We start from the raw sequence: 12,669 nt of genomic DNA on the forward strand, positions 1-12,669 counted from the left end.
GGATTGAATGGCTTGTTGTATGAAGAGCATTCGATGGCTCTGGGCCTGTATTTACTGGAATTCGGAAGAGTGATGGGTGGCCTCATTGAACCCTATCGAATGGTGAAAGGCCTTGATAGAGTGAATGTGGAGAGGATGTTTCCGATGGTGGGAGAGTCTAAGAGCAGAGGACCCAGCCTCAGAATAGAGAGGCATCCTTTTAGAATGCAGATAAAAGGATGAATCTGTGGATTCTTTGCCACAGACAGCTGTGGAGGCCAAGTTATTGTGTATACTTATATTCTTGATTGGTTAGGGTATGAAGGGATACGGGGAGAAGGCAGGAGATTGGGGCTGAGAGGAAAATTGGATCAGCCCTGATGAAATGGCAGAGCAGAATCGATGGGCCAAATGGGTAATTCTGCTTCTATATCTTATGGTCTTACAGGGCTTGTCAGCCGTAGTTGGCAGCTCATTTTGGACAGGGTTTCCCAACCTTTTTTATGCCATTGAACCCCCACCATTACCTAAGGACCCCTGGTTGGGAACCCTTGGTCTAGGAGAGGGAAAACCTCTGATCTCACATCTGTGATGCCTTGCAGCTATACCCACTCCTGGGGAAGGCTTTGGGAGCAAACCCCGAGGGAGAAATTCAGAGCTGGAGCCTATATCACAGTTCGATGCTGAGTTAAAGGCTGACTGGCAGCTCCTGTGATGCAGCTGGTTCCGAACTGTATCAGTCTCTGCCATTGCTTTGGATTCATCAGATGTGTGGAGAGGAGGAGCTTGCTACATGGGCAACAGCTTGCTTTCCATATTATACCTCCCTGGCATCTGACTCAACTTCACTAGATGGCTAAGGGGCAACATCCTTGGCTGCCCCTGACCAACGAAGGGCCCAGCTCCCCATCAACTTAACTCTTCTCAATAGGATCAATATTCATTGTTCAAACTTTCCAGTTCAAAGATATTGAAGCTAAAACTGTCAGATACTAAATATTTATGAGCATCATAGGTAGCTTTTCAGTTGGAAATATATGTTTGGATTTTATTATTGCAATAACAGGAATTCTTTTATTGTGCCCATGAAGTCGACGCCAACTTTGCCGCCTCTCCAGGTGCTCATAAAGATAGAAATTGAGAAGCTGTAAATTCAGCGATAACTTGTTCCACTCCATGGTGCTAATTTGCAGCCTTTGAAGATAAAATCAATTAAAAATCATTGACTTGATGAGAACTATTAAAAATCCATCCTTGCTCTAAATTGAATAAGATGAGAGTGAGTTTTAAATTGATTTCAATAAACACAGTTGAACAACCTCACTGGTCCTGAAAAAATAATTTTATGCTTGGAACCAGGTTTCCTAAGACAAACTTTTTCCAACTTCCACATTCTCTAAAATAATTACTGAACAATATTTTATGTTATTTAAATTTGTTAATGATTTTATTTAGTTTTAATTTTATTTTATTGAGATACAGCATGGAGTAGGCCTTCTGGCCCTTTGAGCTGTGGCACCCAGCAGTCCCTCAATTTAACCCGAGCTTAATTACGAGATAATTTACAATGACCAATTAAACTCTGAACTGGTAAGTCTTTGGTCTGTGAGAGAAAATCAGAGCACCCAGGGGAAATCCACACGGTAACAGGAAGAATGTACTAACTCCTTACAGGCAGCAGTGGGATTGAACCTAGTCACTGGTACGGTAAAGCGTTGTGCTAACACTACACTACCATGCCACTCCTATGATATTTGACTTCTATCCTTAACCTGGCCTTCATTACCTTCTCTGTAAAATGTTTCAACAATTAGTGTAAGAAATAAGATTTTTTATCTCTCTGGTTTGCAGATTGGATGCTCATTGGATGACATCACTCTTGATGGAAGATAGAGATTTCCCATTTGATCTTTGGAAGGAAAGTTGCAATCCATGCCCCAGGAGCTTATTGGACCTTTGTGAGTTTGTTTCTTTCAGATCAATGGTAAATGCCATCACTTAGCTGCTGATTTGAAAAATCTGGGTCAGAAATTTCAACTCTTTTGGCCTTCCTCCTTTCAAAGCTCTTGTCCCGAATATACTGTACCTCAGAGCTATACAGTTACGTTATAGAGTCATAGAACATTACAGCTCAGAAACAGGCCCTTTGGCCCATCTAGTCAATGACAAGCTATTAATCTGCCGAGTCCCATCGACCTGCAACTGGACCATACCCCAATCATCCACATGCCTATCCAAACTTCTCTTAAATGTTGAAATGCACCGCTTTTGCTGGCAGCTCATTCCACACTCTCAGCACCCTCTGAGTGAAGAAGTTGTCCTTCACATTCCCCTTAAATATTTCACTTTTTAACCTTAACCCATGACCTTTAGTTCTCATCTCACCTAAACTCAATGGAAAAATCCTGCTTGCATTTACCCTGTTAATTTTCCTCATAATTTTGCATATCTCTCAAATCTCCTCTCAATCTCCTTTGCTCTAGGGAATAAGACCCTAAACTATTTCCCTATAATTTAGGTCTTCAATTCTCAGCAACATCCCTGTAAATTATTCTCTGCACTATTTCAATCATTGATAACTTTCTTACAGGTAGGTGACCAGAACTCCACACAATAGTCCAAATTTGGCCTCACCATTGTCTTAAATGACTTCAATGTAAGGGCTTATAAAATGAGGGTAGTAAATTTAACCCAAGGCATTTTCTCCATTCTCATAACTATCTGCCACATATCATCTCTGCAAAGCAGAACATAGCCTATTTTTGTTGTTGCAGTTGACTCACCCAATCCGTAATGTATTTATTAGTGTCTGAAAACTGGTAATGGTTAGATTCTGTTCAACGCCTGCCAGTTTTCCTGGGTCCGGTAGTATTAGTACCAAGGAAGCATTTCCTTTATATGGAACCAAGATCACGGAACTGGAGAGCTTTTCATCATAATTCATTGCATATCTTCCCTTGCACTTCATCATTTGAACTTTAACTGTTGTGGTATCATCCACATGAAAATCAGCTTCGTGAGTGTTCACGGGATCAAAAGGCTTCACCCATTTACCTGTAGGGAAATAGACACAGATATTAAAACACTGACCTCATCTCAAAACTTAAGGACCTTTCGTCACAAGTTGTTTTCAAATCCCACCAACTCCCCCCATGCTCTGACACGTCTTTCACCTCCTCCTGCCCCACACTCCAGGAAAATCAACAAATGCAGTTTTGTTTTTTGCTGCACATCACTGCCACCAGCCTACCTGTCATCGAGGACGTATATACAGAAAAGTGCTGGAAAAGAGCAGTAACATCATGAAGGGTCCCACCCACCCTGCTCATGGACTGCTTGTCCCAGTCCCATTAAGGAGGAGGCTACATAGCGTCCATACCAGGACCACCCGACTCAAAAACAGTTACTTTCCCCAAGCTGTAATGCTGATCAACCCCTCTACCCACTAACCCACCCACCCTCCACACGCCCAGCTACCACCACTTTATCATTTCCTGTCAGAATCACCACACGTATTGACACTCCTGTGCTGAGCATTGCTTCATGGTCACACACCAGTTTATCGTCCAAGAGGACCACAATCTTGTAGGGTTTGGAGGCTTGTGTGTCCCAATGACTCAGAGAGCTCTGTTGCTGGAGTCAGGGCTCCTGGTAGGGTCAGCCATGCCAAACAGGTCAAAGAGTAGTGGTGGTATATACTGAATGCAGAGTACTGCAGCAGTCATGTCATAGTCATCGTGGCAATGTAGAGCACAGAACTGGAGACTCAAGGGACTGCAGATACTGGACCCGAAACAACATCAAGGAACTCAGCAGTTCAGGCAGCATCTGTGGACGGAAATAGACACTCGACATTTTGGGTTGAGACTCTTCCGAAAGAAGATGGCGTGAGCCACATCCTGGCCCATTGCGCTGCAGGAATATAGGGCAGCAATGAAGATCCACCATCCCTGTCTGTATAGGATTCTTCATTGCTGTTTCTATAACAATTTTGTTTCACCAGTCAGGGTTGTTAGCCCTCACACAAGAGCAGAGGTGTGATTCTGAAGCTTTATAAAGCACCAGTGAGGCCTCACCTTGAGTACTATGAGCAGTTTCAGACTCCTCATCTAAGAAAAGATGTGCTGGTATTGGAGAGGTTTCAGAGGAGGTTCACAAACATTATTCAGGAAATGAAAGGGTTATCATATAAGGAACATTTGATGGCTCTGGGTCTATACTCGCTGGAATTCAGAAGGATGAGGGGGGATCTCATTTAAACCTTTCAAATGTTGAAAGCCCTAGACAGAGTAGATGTGGAAAGGATGTTTCTCATGCTGAGAAAGCCTAGGTCAAGAGGGCACAGCCTCACGATAAAGGGGTGTCCATTTAAAACAGAGATGTGAAGAAACTTCTTTAGTAGAGCATGGTGAATTTGTGGAATTTGTTACTACAAGCATCTGTGGAGGCCAGGTCACTGGGTGTATTTAAGGCAGGGATTGATAGGTTCTTGATTGGCCATGGCTTCAAAGGTTACAGGGAGAAGGCTAGGGAGTGGGCTGAGGAGGGAAAATAAAAGGATCAGCCATGTTTGAATGGCAGAGCAGACGCGATGGGCCAAGTGGCCTAATTCTGCTCATACGTCGTATGGTCGTATTCTCAAAATGGGTCATGAAGAAATTCCTTTCACTTTCACATCTTTTTATTTCAGATATGGTCCTACCACTGCTAGAGCCCGTAATCTACAGTTTGGCGATCAGGCGATCTGGCACTTTGCTGTCTCTGAGATGGTTCCACAAGGCTGCAACCAAAGGACGCAGGCTGGAGATGTGGTGCGAGTCCATGATCAACTCTATCTCTCGCCAGTCTCACTGATTAAATCATTGAGGAAGATTGAAATCATGGTGGCGAGTGAGTGTTCAGCACCATCTATCAGCCTCTCACTCGCTGCCGCTGCAGAAGGTGCCTCAGTGTGATGGTCTCTCGATTGCTGCTCCCGAGGGAAGGTCCTTGCATTTGAGTGATCTCTCTCCTGCTCAAAGATGTCGGTGCGTTGGGCCGGAGCAAAATTTAATTGATGCAGATTGTACATTGGACTCTAATCCGGGTTTTATGATGTGTTCCATTTCTAGATCTAGTTCTCATCACTTTTTTTCCCCACTACTACTTTTGGGCCACTTGTCGATAGTGAACACTGAGCTGAAACTGTACTGAAATATGCCTTTTGTGTTTTATATTCTGTGTCTCTGATCTGTTTTTTTGGTTCCCATTTGCACATGAGCAGTGAGCCGTTCAATGTTTGATGTTTTTCTTTGAATGGGTTGGTTCAATGATTTTCTTTGTTTCATGACTGATTGCAAAAATGAATTTCAGAGTTAAATACTGCATGCATACTTTGATAATAAATGCACTTTGAACTTTTGAACTTGTTGAACTTTATATGGACTGAAAGATCAGTCCAGAATGATGTTAGTCATATCTTTCCAACCAAGCCAAAATCAAGTTAATTCCAACTCCTATTCCTTGGTCAGTTGACCTGAAGGTCATGGCTGAAGGTTGTTCTTAGTAACAGATTTTTTTTGATGTGGAGAAGGGTTCTGCCTCAAATCATCCTTTAGGCAGTAAGATTCAAACCTCCACCACTTGTTCAGGTTGATAATTTTATCGCAATTTTCCAATAATTAACTTTATCCTTATGCCCCTATATACTAACCTCTGCTAAGAGAAATGGATCCTTTCTGTTTATCCTGTTTCACCAGAAAACTGCTCTTATTAATGTGTTACTGCAAGCTGCTGGCAGTCTCACATACCAGACATCAGCCGCTTTCTGCTTCGACTACAAAAGCTGTCATGTCTGAGTTAAGAAGCAAGTAGGGACAGACACCAGCCAGCCTGTGTTCTGAGTCACCGGTCCTGCTGCCCTACAGCCCAACCCTGTTCCTGGTTCTGAGCTACCAGTGCTGTCTGCATGGATTTTGCATGTTTGTCCTGTCACTGAGTTGTCATTTTTCTCCCTCAGGCCAATTAGCTGGTGCAAATTAGCCCCCACTCAAAGTATGTGGGGAGAGTGGAATCTCCACAGTTAAAGGGTATCTGATGGGGGACTTGTCTTTGAAAGTAAATAGGCAGGTGATACTTACAAAATTGCTTTGAGAGCAGACAGAGCTTTGACAGGCAGAGTGGCCTCCTCTAGATGCAAGGCCTGAAAGAAAGCATTATAGTGTCCATATTTACTGCCCAACATGTCACCTGGACATACCTGACAGGACAATGCAGCCACCTCAGAGGGCCCAGAGACTACATGAGTCAGCTTGAACGTGCTATGCAGCCAAAGTTCAAAGTAAATTTATTATCAAAGTACGTATATGTCGTCTTATACAACACTGACATTGTTTTTCTTGTGGGCATTCACCGTAGATAGAAGAAACACAACAGAACAGACAAAAAAGCAAGTGCAAAAAAACAATAATAATAATAATAACAAATAAATAAGTAATAAATTTCAAGAACATGAGATGAAGAGTCCTTGAAAGGGTAGTCTATAGCTTGTGGGAAAATTTTAATGATGGGGTGAGTGAAATTGAGTGAAGTTATCCCCTTTTGGTTCAAGAGCCTGATAGTTGAGATGTAATAACTGTTCCTGAACCAGACAGTTTAAGTCCTGAGGCTCCTGTACCTTCTTCTTGATGGCAGTACTGAGAAGAGAGCAAGGCCTGGATGGTGGGGGTTTTTGGTGATGGATGCTGCTTTCCTGTGACAGTGCTCTGTTTAGATGTGTTTAGTGGTATGGGGGGCTTTATCTGTGATGGACTGGGTCATGTCTGCTATTTTTTGTAGGATTTTCTGTGCATTGGTGTTTCCATACCTGGCCATGATGCAACCAGTCAATATACTCTCCACCACTATCAAAGTTTTCGATGTCATGGCAGATCTCCGCAAGCTTCTAAGGAAGAGGAGGTGCTGTTGTATTTTCCTTCATAATCACACTGACATGCCAGACCCAGGATAGATAACAATGAGGAATTTAAAGATGATGACCCTGTCCACCTTCGGTCCTCCAATGAGGACTGGATCATGGACCTCTGGTTTCCTCCTCCTGAAGCCAATAATCATCTCCTTGGTCTTACTGGTTGTTGTTATGGCACTAGTCAGCCAGGTTTTCAATTTTCCTCCTATAAGCTGATTCATCACCACTTTTGATTGGGCCCACAATAGTGGTGTCATCAGCAAAGCTGAACATGACGTTAGAGTTATGCTTAGCCACACCAGTGACAGAATATTGAACCGGAATCACAGGGAGATGTCGTGAAATTTGTTGTTTTCTGATGGCAGTACATTGCAATATATAATAAAAACTATAAATTAAAATAAGAAATTTATTTTAAAAATAAATTAAATAAGTAGTGCCAAAAGGGAGCAAAAAGAAAGAGGATATTGAGGTAACACACACAAAAATTGCTGGTGAACGCAGCAGGTCAGGCAGCATCTCTAGGAAGAGGTACAGTCGACGTTTCGGGCCGAGACCCTTCGTTAGGACTAACTGATTTAGTGTACATCAGGTAGTGTACATAGGTTCAATGTCCAATCAGAAATCTGATGGTTGTGGGAAGGGGCTGTTCCTGAAATGTTGAGAGTGTGTCTTCAGGCTCCTCAGGTAGATGAAGGATGTAAGTTATAAAGTCAATTCAATTCAGTTCAATGCCTGTACCTCCTCTTTGTTGGTAGGAATTAGAAAAGGCCAAGTTCTAGGTAATGGGGGTCCTTAATGAGGGAGGCTACCTTTTTGAGCAAGGGAAATTTATTAGACGGATGATGGCAGGTTTCCCAAGAACATTCTCAATGCTGAACTGACTACTGGATCACATTTTGCTGAAAACCCATATCTCAATTAAAAGGATAACTGGAATCCAGATATGACACCAACATATTGAATGGGGAGATCGCTGTTGAAAATTAGAACCTGGAGCTTGGCTATTCGAGACTAGGTAACCTATTGATGCCACAAGATGGTGGTGCGCCTCTCCGGCTCCAATCAACAGTGAAAATCCTTGTCCGGTTCATTTTTTCTATGATCGCAAAACTCTGCTGACTTCTACTGCACACCACATGCATTTGGAATTATATTTTATTAACCTATTTATGGTAATATTTTTTGTTTTATGTGCTGTGTGTGAAATATGTATTGTGGGTGCACCATGGTCCAGAGGAACATTGTTTCATTTGGTTGTACCGTATACATGTATAGCCAGATAGCAATCAACCTGAAATTGAACTTGAAGAGAGGCAAGGAAAAGTGAAAAGCTCAGCGGATAGAGAAGATGGCCGAGATACCACAGAGGACTGTATGTTCGCACCTTCTCAGTCCAGTGCTTTAAGCTGCAGGGGTTGCTGTCTCAGTATGCAACCTCAGAGCGGCACCTGAAGATCTCCAGCATGCAGCTGACCACCAAGGCTCAAACCTCCATTCTTTGGGGCTGGAAAGATGTCAAGCACAGAATTATAAAAGACTTAAAAACAAGGATCTAATTCCTTTGTCATGAAGGTCAACAATTAGGATTTCCCTCTGTTCTGAGGCTATGCCCTCTGGTCTGAACTCGCTCAGTATAGGAAACATCCTCTCCACATCTACTATATCTCGGCTTTTCAAGATGCAATAGGTTTCATTGATATCCCTCCTCATTCTTCTAAACTCCAGTGAGTACAGGCCCAGAGCCATCAAACACTCCTGGCAGGTTAACCCTTTCATTCCTGGAATCATCCTCTGAACTCCCCCCCCCCACCCCCGACCAAGGGTGGCAAATCTTTTCTTAGATAAAGAACCCAAAATTGCTCACAATACCCCTAATGTGGTCACTAAATGCCTTATAAAACCTCAGCATTACATCCTTAATATTATACTCCAATTACTTTCAAATCACACCCCCATGTCCTAGTGCCACCTGTCTATAGCTCTCTAAGCTTTTCCTATTCATGTACTTACCAAGATGCTATACTGTGTTTGCCTCAATTACCATTTCTGACCAAATATACACCACACTGCGTGAAGAAGCTCCTCTGATCTCCCTTTTAAGTCTCCTTGCTTTTGATTTTAAATCTCTGCAGTCTAGTTTGTCGCAGCTCCTCCATGGGAATAAGACCATGTGTTTTCTCTCTGTCTATGTCCGTCATGATCGCATACACCTTTATCAGATCGAACCTCAGTCTGCTACTTCCCGTCAAATGAGAGAACGTTTCTCCGGACCATGGTGTAAATCACAGTAGTACGCATAACACACACTAACTTAGGAAAGTAGGGATAAAATTTACAGTTGAATTATGCATAAATACACAAAGTAAAGTGCATATATTACAGAATAGATTAACTGGTGACATGTTGAATGCGATGCAGCAGTTCAGAAGCCTAATGGCCTGGGGAGAGAAGCTGTTTCTCATCCTGACCATTCTTGTTTTTATGCATTGAAGTCTCCTGCCTGATGGTAGAAAGTCAAAGAGGATGCTGGATGGATGGGTGGGATCCTTTAAAATAATAAGGGCCCTACATATACAATGTTCCTGATAAATATGCCCGATGGACGGTAGGGAGATGCCTATGATCTTCTCAGCTGTTCTCACCGTCCTTTGTGGGGACTTCCAGTCTGATGCTCGGCTGTTCCCATTACAGATGGAGATGCAATTTGTCAGGACGCTCTCAGTGGTGCTCCTATAAATTTCATTTAAGACGGTGGAGGTTTGGGGAGCCTCGCTTGCCTCAGTCTCCTTAGGAAGTGGAGGTGCTGCTGTGCCTCCTCGTTCAGGGAAGTGATATTGAGGGATCTGTGATGTAAACTCCTGGGAACTTGGTGCACTTCCAAGTGAGGGCTCACCAATGCCTTATAAGACAGCGCCATAACTTCTCAGCTCCTGAGCTTAATGCCCCAACTGAAGGCCAGTGTGTCAAAAGGCTTCCTCACAACCCTGTCTACCTGAGAAATCACTTTCAGTGAAGTATACAGCTGCACTGTTCCATAATGCTCCCCAGGGCCCCACCATTCATTGTATATGTTCTATGCTGATTTGATGCCAGAATACACAATACCTCACATTTATCTGGATTGAAAGCCATTTACCAACACTGAGTTATCAGTTCTTATAGAGATATAGAACAGTCATAGAACACTACAGCACAGAAAAAGACCTTTCAGCCCATCTTGCCCCTGCTGAACTATCAATCTGCCTAGTCCCATCAACATTCACCTGGACTACAGCCCTCCATACACCTCCCATCCATGTACATATACAAATTTCTCTAAAATATTGAAATTGAACCTGTATCCACCGCTTACGCTGGCATCCCATTCCACACTCTTAACATCCTCAGTTTCCCCTTAAACATTTCACCCTTCACTCTTAAACCATGACCTCTAGTTCTAGCCTTACCCAACCTCAGTGGAAAAAACCCTATCTATACCCCTCATAATTTTATATACAGTATATCAAATCTCCTCTCAGTCTTCTATGCTCTGGGGAATAAAGTCTGAACCTATTCAACCTTTCCTTATAACTTGGATCTTCAAGTCGTGGAGCTGAGGACCTGAATTTCTGGAAGTGACTCCCAAAATAAATAACTGTAAAGTCAACAAATAGGAGACAACTGAGAGAAATAGAACAATAAGTGATATAAGAAAGACATTCAGCTGTGGGGGGTCTGCTCAGATCCAACTAAAATTTCTGAGAAGAAACGCTTGCAATCAAGGATGTGATAACAGCACATTTGGAAAGCGGTGAAATGATCGGACAAAATCAGCATGGATTTGTGAAAGGAAAATCATGTCTGACGAATCTCATAGAATTTTTTGAGGATGTAACTAGTAGAGTGGATAGGGGAGAACCAGTGGATGTGGTATATTTGGATTTTCAAAAGGCTTTTGACAAGGTCCCACACAGGAGATTAGTGTGCAAACTTAAAGCACACGGTATTGGGGGTAAGGTATTGGTGTGGGTGGAGAATTGGTTAGCAGACAGGAAGCAAAGAGTGGGAATAAACGGGACATTTTCAGAATGGCAGGCGGTGACTAGTGGGGTACCGCAAGGCTCAGTGCTGGGACCCCAGTTGTTTACAATATATATTAATGACTTGGATGAGGGAATTAAATGCAGCATCTCCAAGTTTGCGGATGACACGAAGCTGGGTGGCAGTGTTAGCAGTGAGGAGGATGCTAAGAAGATGCAGGGTGACTTGGATAGGTTGGGTGAGTGGGCAAACTCATGGCAGATGCAATTTAATGTGGATAAATGTGAAGTTATCCACTTTGGTGGCAAAAATAGGAAAACAGATTATTATCTGAATGGTGGCCGATTAGGAAAAGGGGAGGTGCAACGAGACCTGGGTGTCATTATACACCAGTCATTGAAAGTGGGCATGCAGGTACAGCAGGCGGTGAAAAAGGCGAATGGTATGCTGGCATTTATAGCGAGAGGATTCGAGTACAGGAGCAGGGAGGTACTACTGCAGTTGTACAAGGTCTTGGTGAGACCACACCTGGAGTATTGTGTGCAGTTTTGGTCCCCTAAACTGAGGAAAGACATCTTTGCCATAGAGGGAGTACAAAGAAGGTTCACCAGATTGATTCCTGGGATGGCAGGACTTTCATATGAAGAAAGACTGGATGAACTGGGCTTGTACTCATTGGAATTTAGAAGATTGAGGGGGGATCTGATTGAAACGTATAAGATCCTAAAGGGATTGGACAGGCTAGATGCAGGAAGATTGTTCCCGATGTTGGGGAAGTCCAGAACGAGGGGTCACAGTTTGAGGATAGAGGGGAAGCCTTTTAGGACCGAGATTAGGAAAAACTTCTTCACACAGAGAGTGGTGAATCTGTGGAATTCTCTGCCACAGCAAACTGTTGAGGCCAGTTCATTGGCTATGTTTAAGAGGGAGTTAGATATGGCCCTTGTGGCTACAGGGATCAGGGGGTATGGAGGGAAGGCTGGGGCGGGGTTCTGAGTTGGATGATCAGCCATGATCATAATAAATGGCGGTGCAGGCTCAAAGGGCCGAATGGCCTACTCCTGCACCTATTTTCTGTGTTTCTATGTTTCTAAATAGATTTAAATTTAGCATTGATGATTGGCAGAGACGTTGCAGACATTGTGGGCCAAAGGGCTTGTTCTTGTGCTGTACTGTTCTATGATCTTGTCACAACCGCGGACAGTGCCACTGAGTAAGGGTGCTCTCGCCGGCGGGCAGCTGAAAGAAGATGGCAATCTCACATGTGAGAATGCATACATTCCAGCTAATTAGGGTTTCTTTATAATTGTATTTCGCTCTCTTCCTTTTGTTTCAGTCTTGTCAAGTCTTGATTGAAGCTCAGCACAGCAACACTCCCTGTTTACCTTCATCCACATTCCAGGAAAGAATATTAGTGCTTTCGATAGACATTGTTAAAGGAGCAGCATTAATTTGGTTCTAAGTTACTGTTTTCGAGCCGGAGTGATGGCGTTAGTTTTTAATTACTTTGAGAGTTTTTAGTTAGCTGCCCTGTTGGCCTAGTGTTTATTATTCTCCCCTGTTCTGCGCAGATCTTATTAAAACTCCATACATGTCTGTGTGTGTCTCTCTCTGTGTCTGGGCCATCACTAAACTCTTGTGTGTTCCATCTTCTTTGTTCTAAGACCCTATCCAGTCCTAATCATATTGATCATCCCCTCATTCCACAGTGAACTTGCTGA

The 12,669-nt window shown here is 43.1% G+C and overlaps 1 protein-coding gene and 1 long non-coding RNA gene across 2 annotated transcripts in view; one reads left to right on the forward strand and one right to left on the reverse strand.

Annotated features, from left to right (window-relative positions):
* Positions 1 to 8,646, forward strand: part of LOC134344155 (uncharacterized) — a 65,576-nt gene extending 56,930 nt beyond the window's left edge. Inside the window, exons 2-3 of the long non-coding RNA XR_010017377.1 lie at positions 1,831 to 1,937; positions 4,670 to 8,646. This is a non-coding gene — a long non-coding RNA (uncharacterized LOC134344155). The remainder of the gene's footprint in view (positions 1 to 1,830; positions 1,938 to 4,669) is intronic.
* Positions 1 to 12,669, reverse strand: part of LOC134344136 (alpha-1-antitrypsin-like) — a 41,927-nt gene that overhangs the window by 27,060 nt on the left and 2,198 nt on the right. The window contains exon 3 of the mRNA XM_063043450.1: positions 2,763 to 3,033. Within this exon, the coding sequence (XP_062899520.1) occupies positions 2,763 to 3,033 (271 nt within the window). The remainder of the gene's footprint in view (positions 1 to 2,762; positions 3,034 to 12,669) is intronic.

Source organism: Mobula hypostoma, chromosome 1 (assembly GCF_963921235.1).
Source record: "Mobula hypostoma chromosome 1, sMobHyp1.1, whole genome shotgun sequence".
NCBI lineage: Eukaryota > Metazoa > Chordata > Chondrichthyes > Myliobatiformes > Myliobatidae > Mobula > Mobula hypostoma.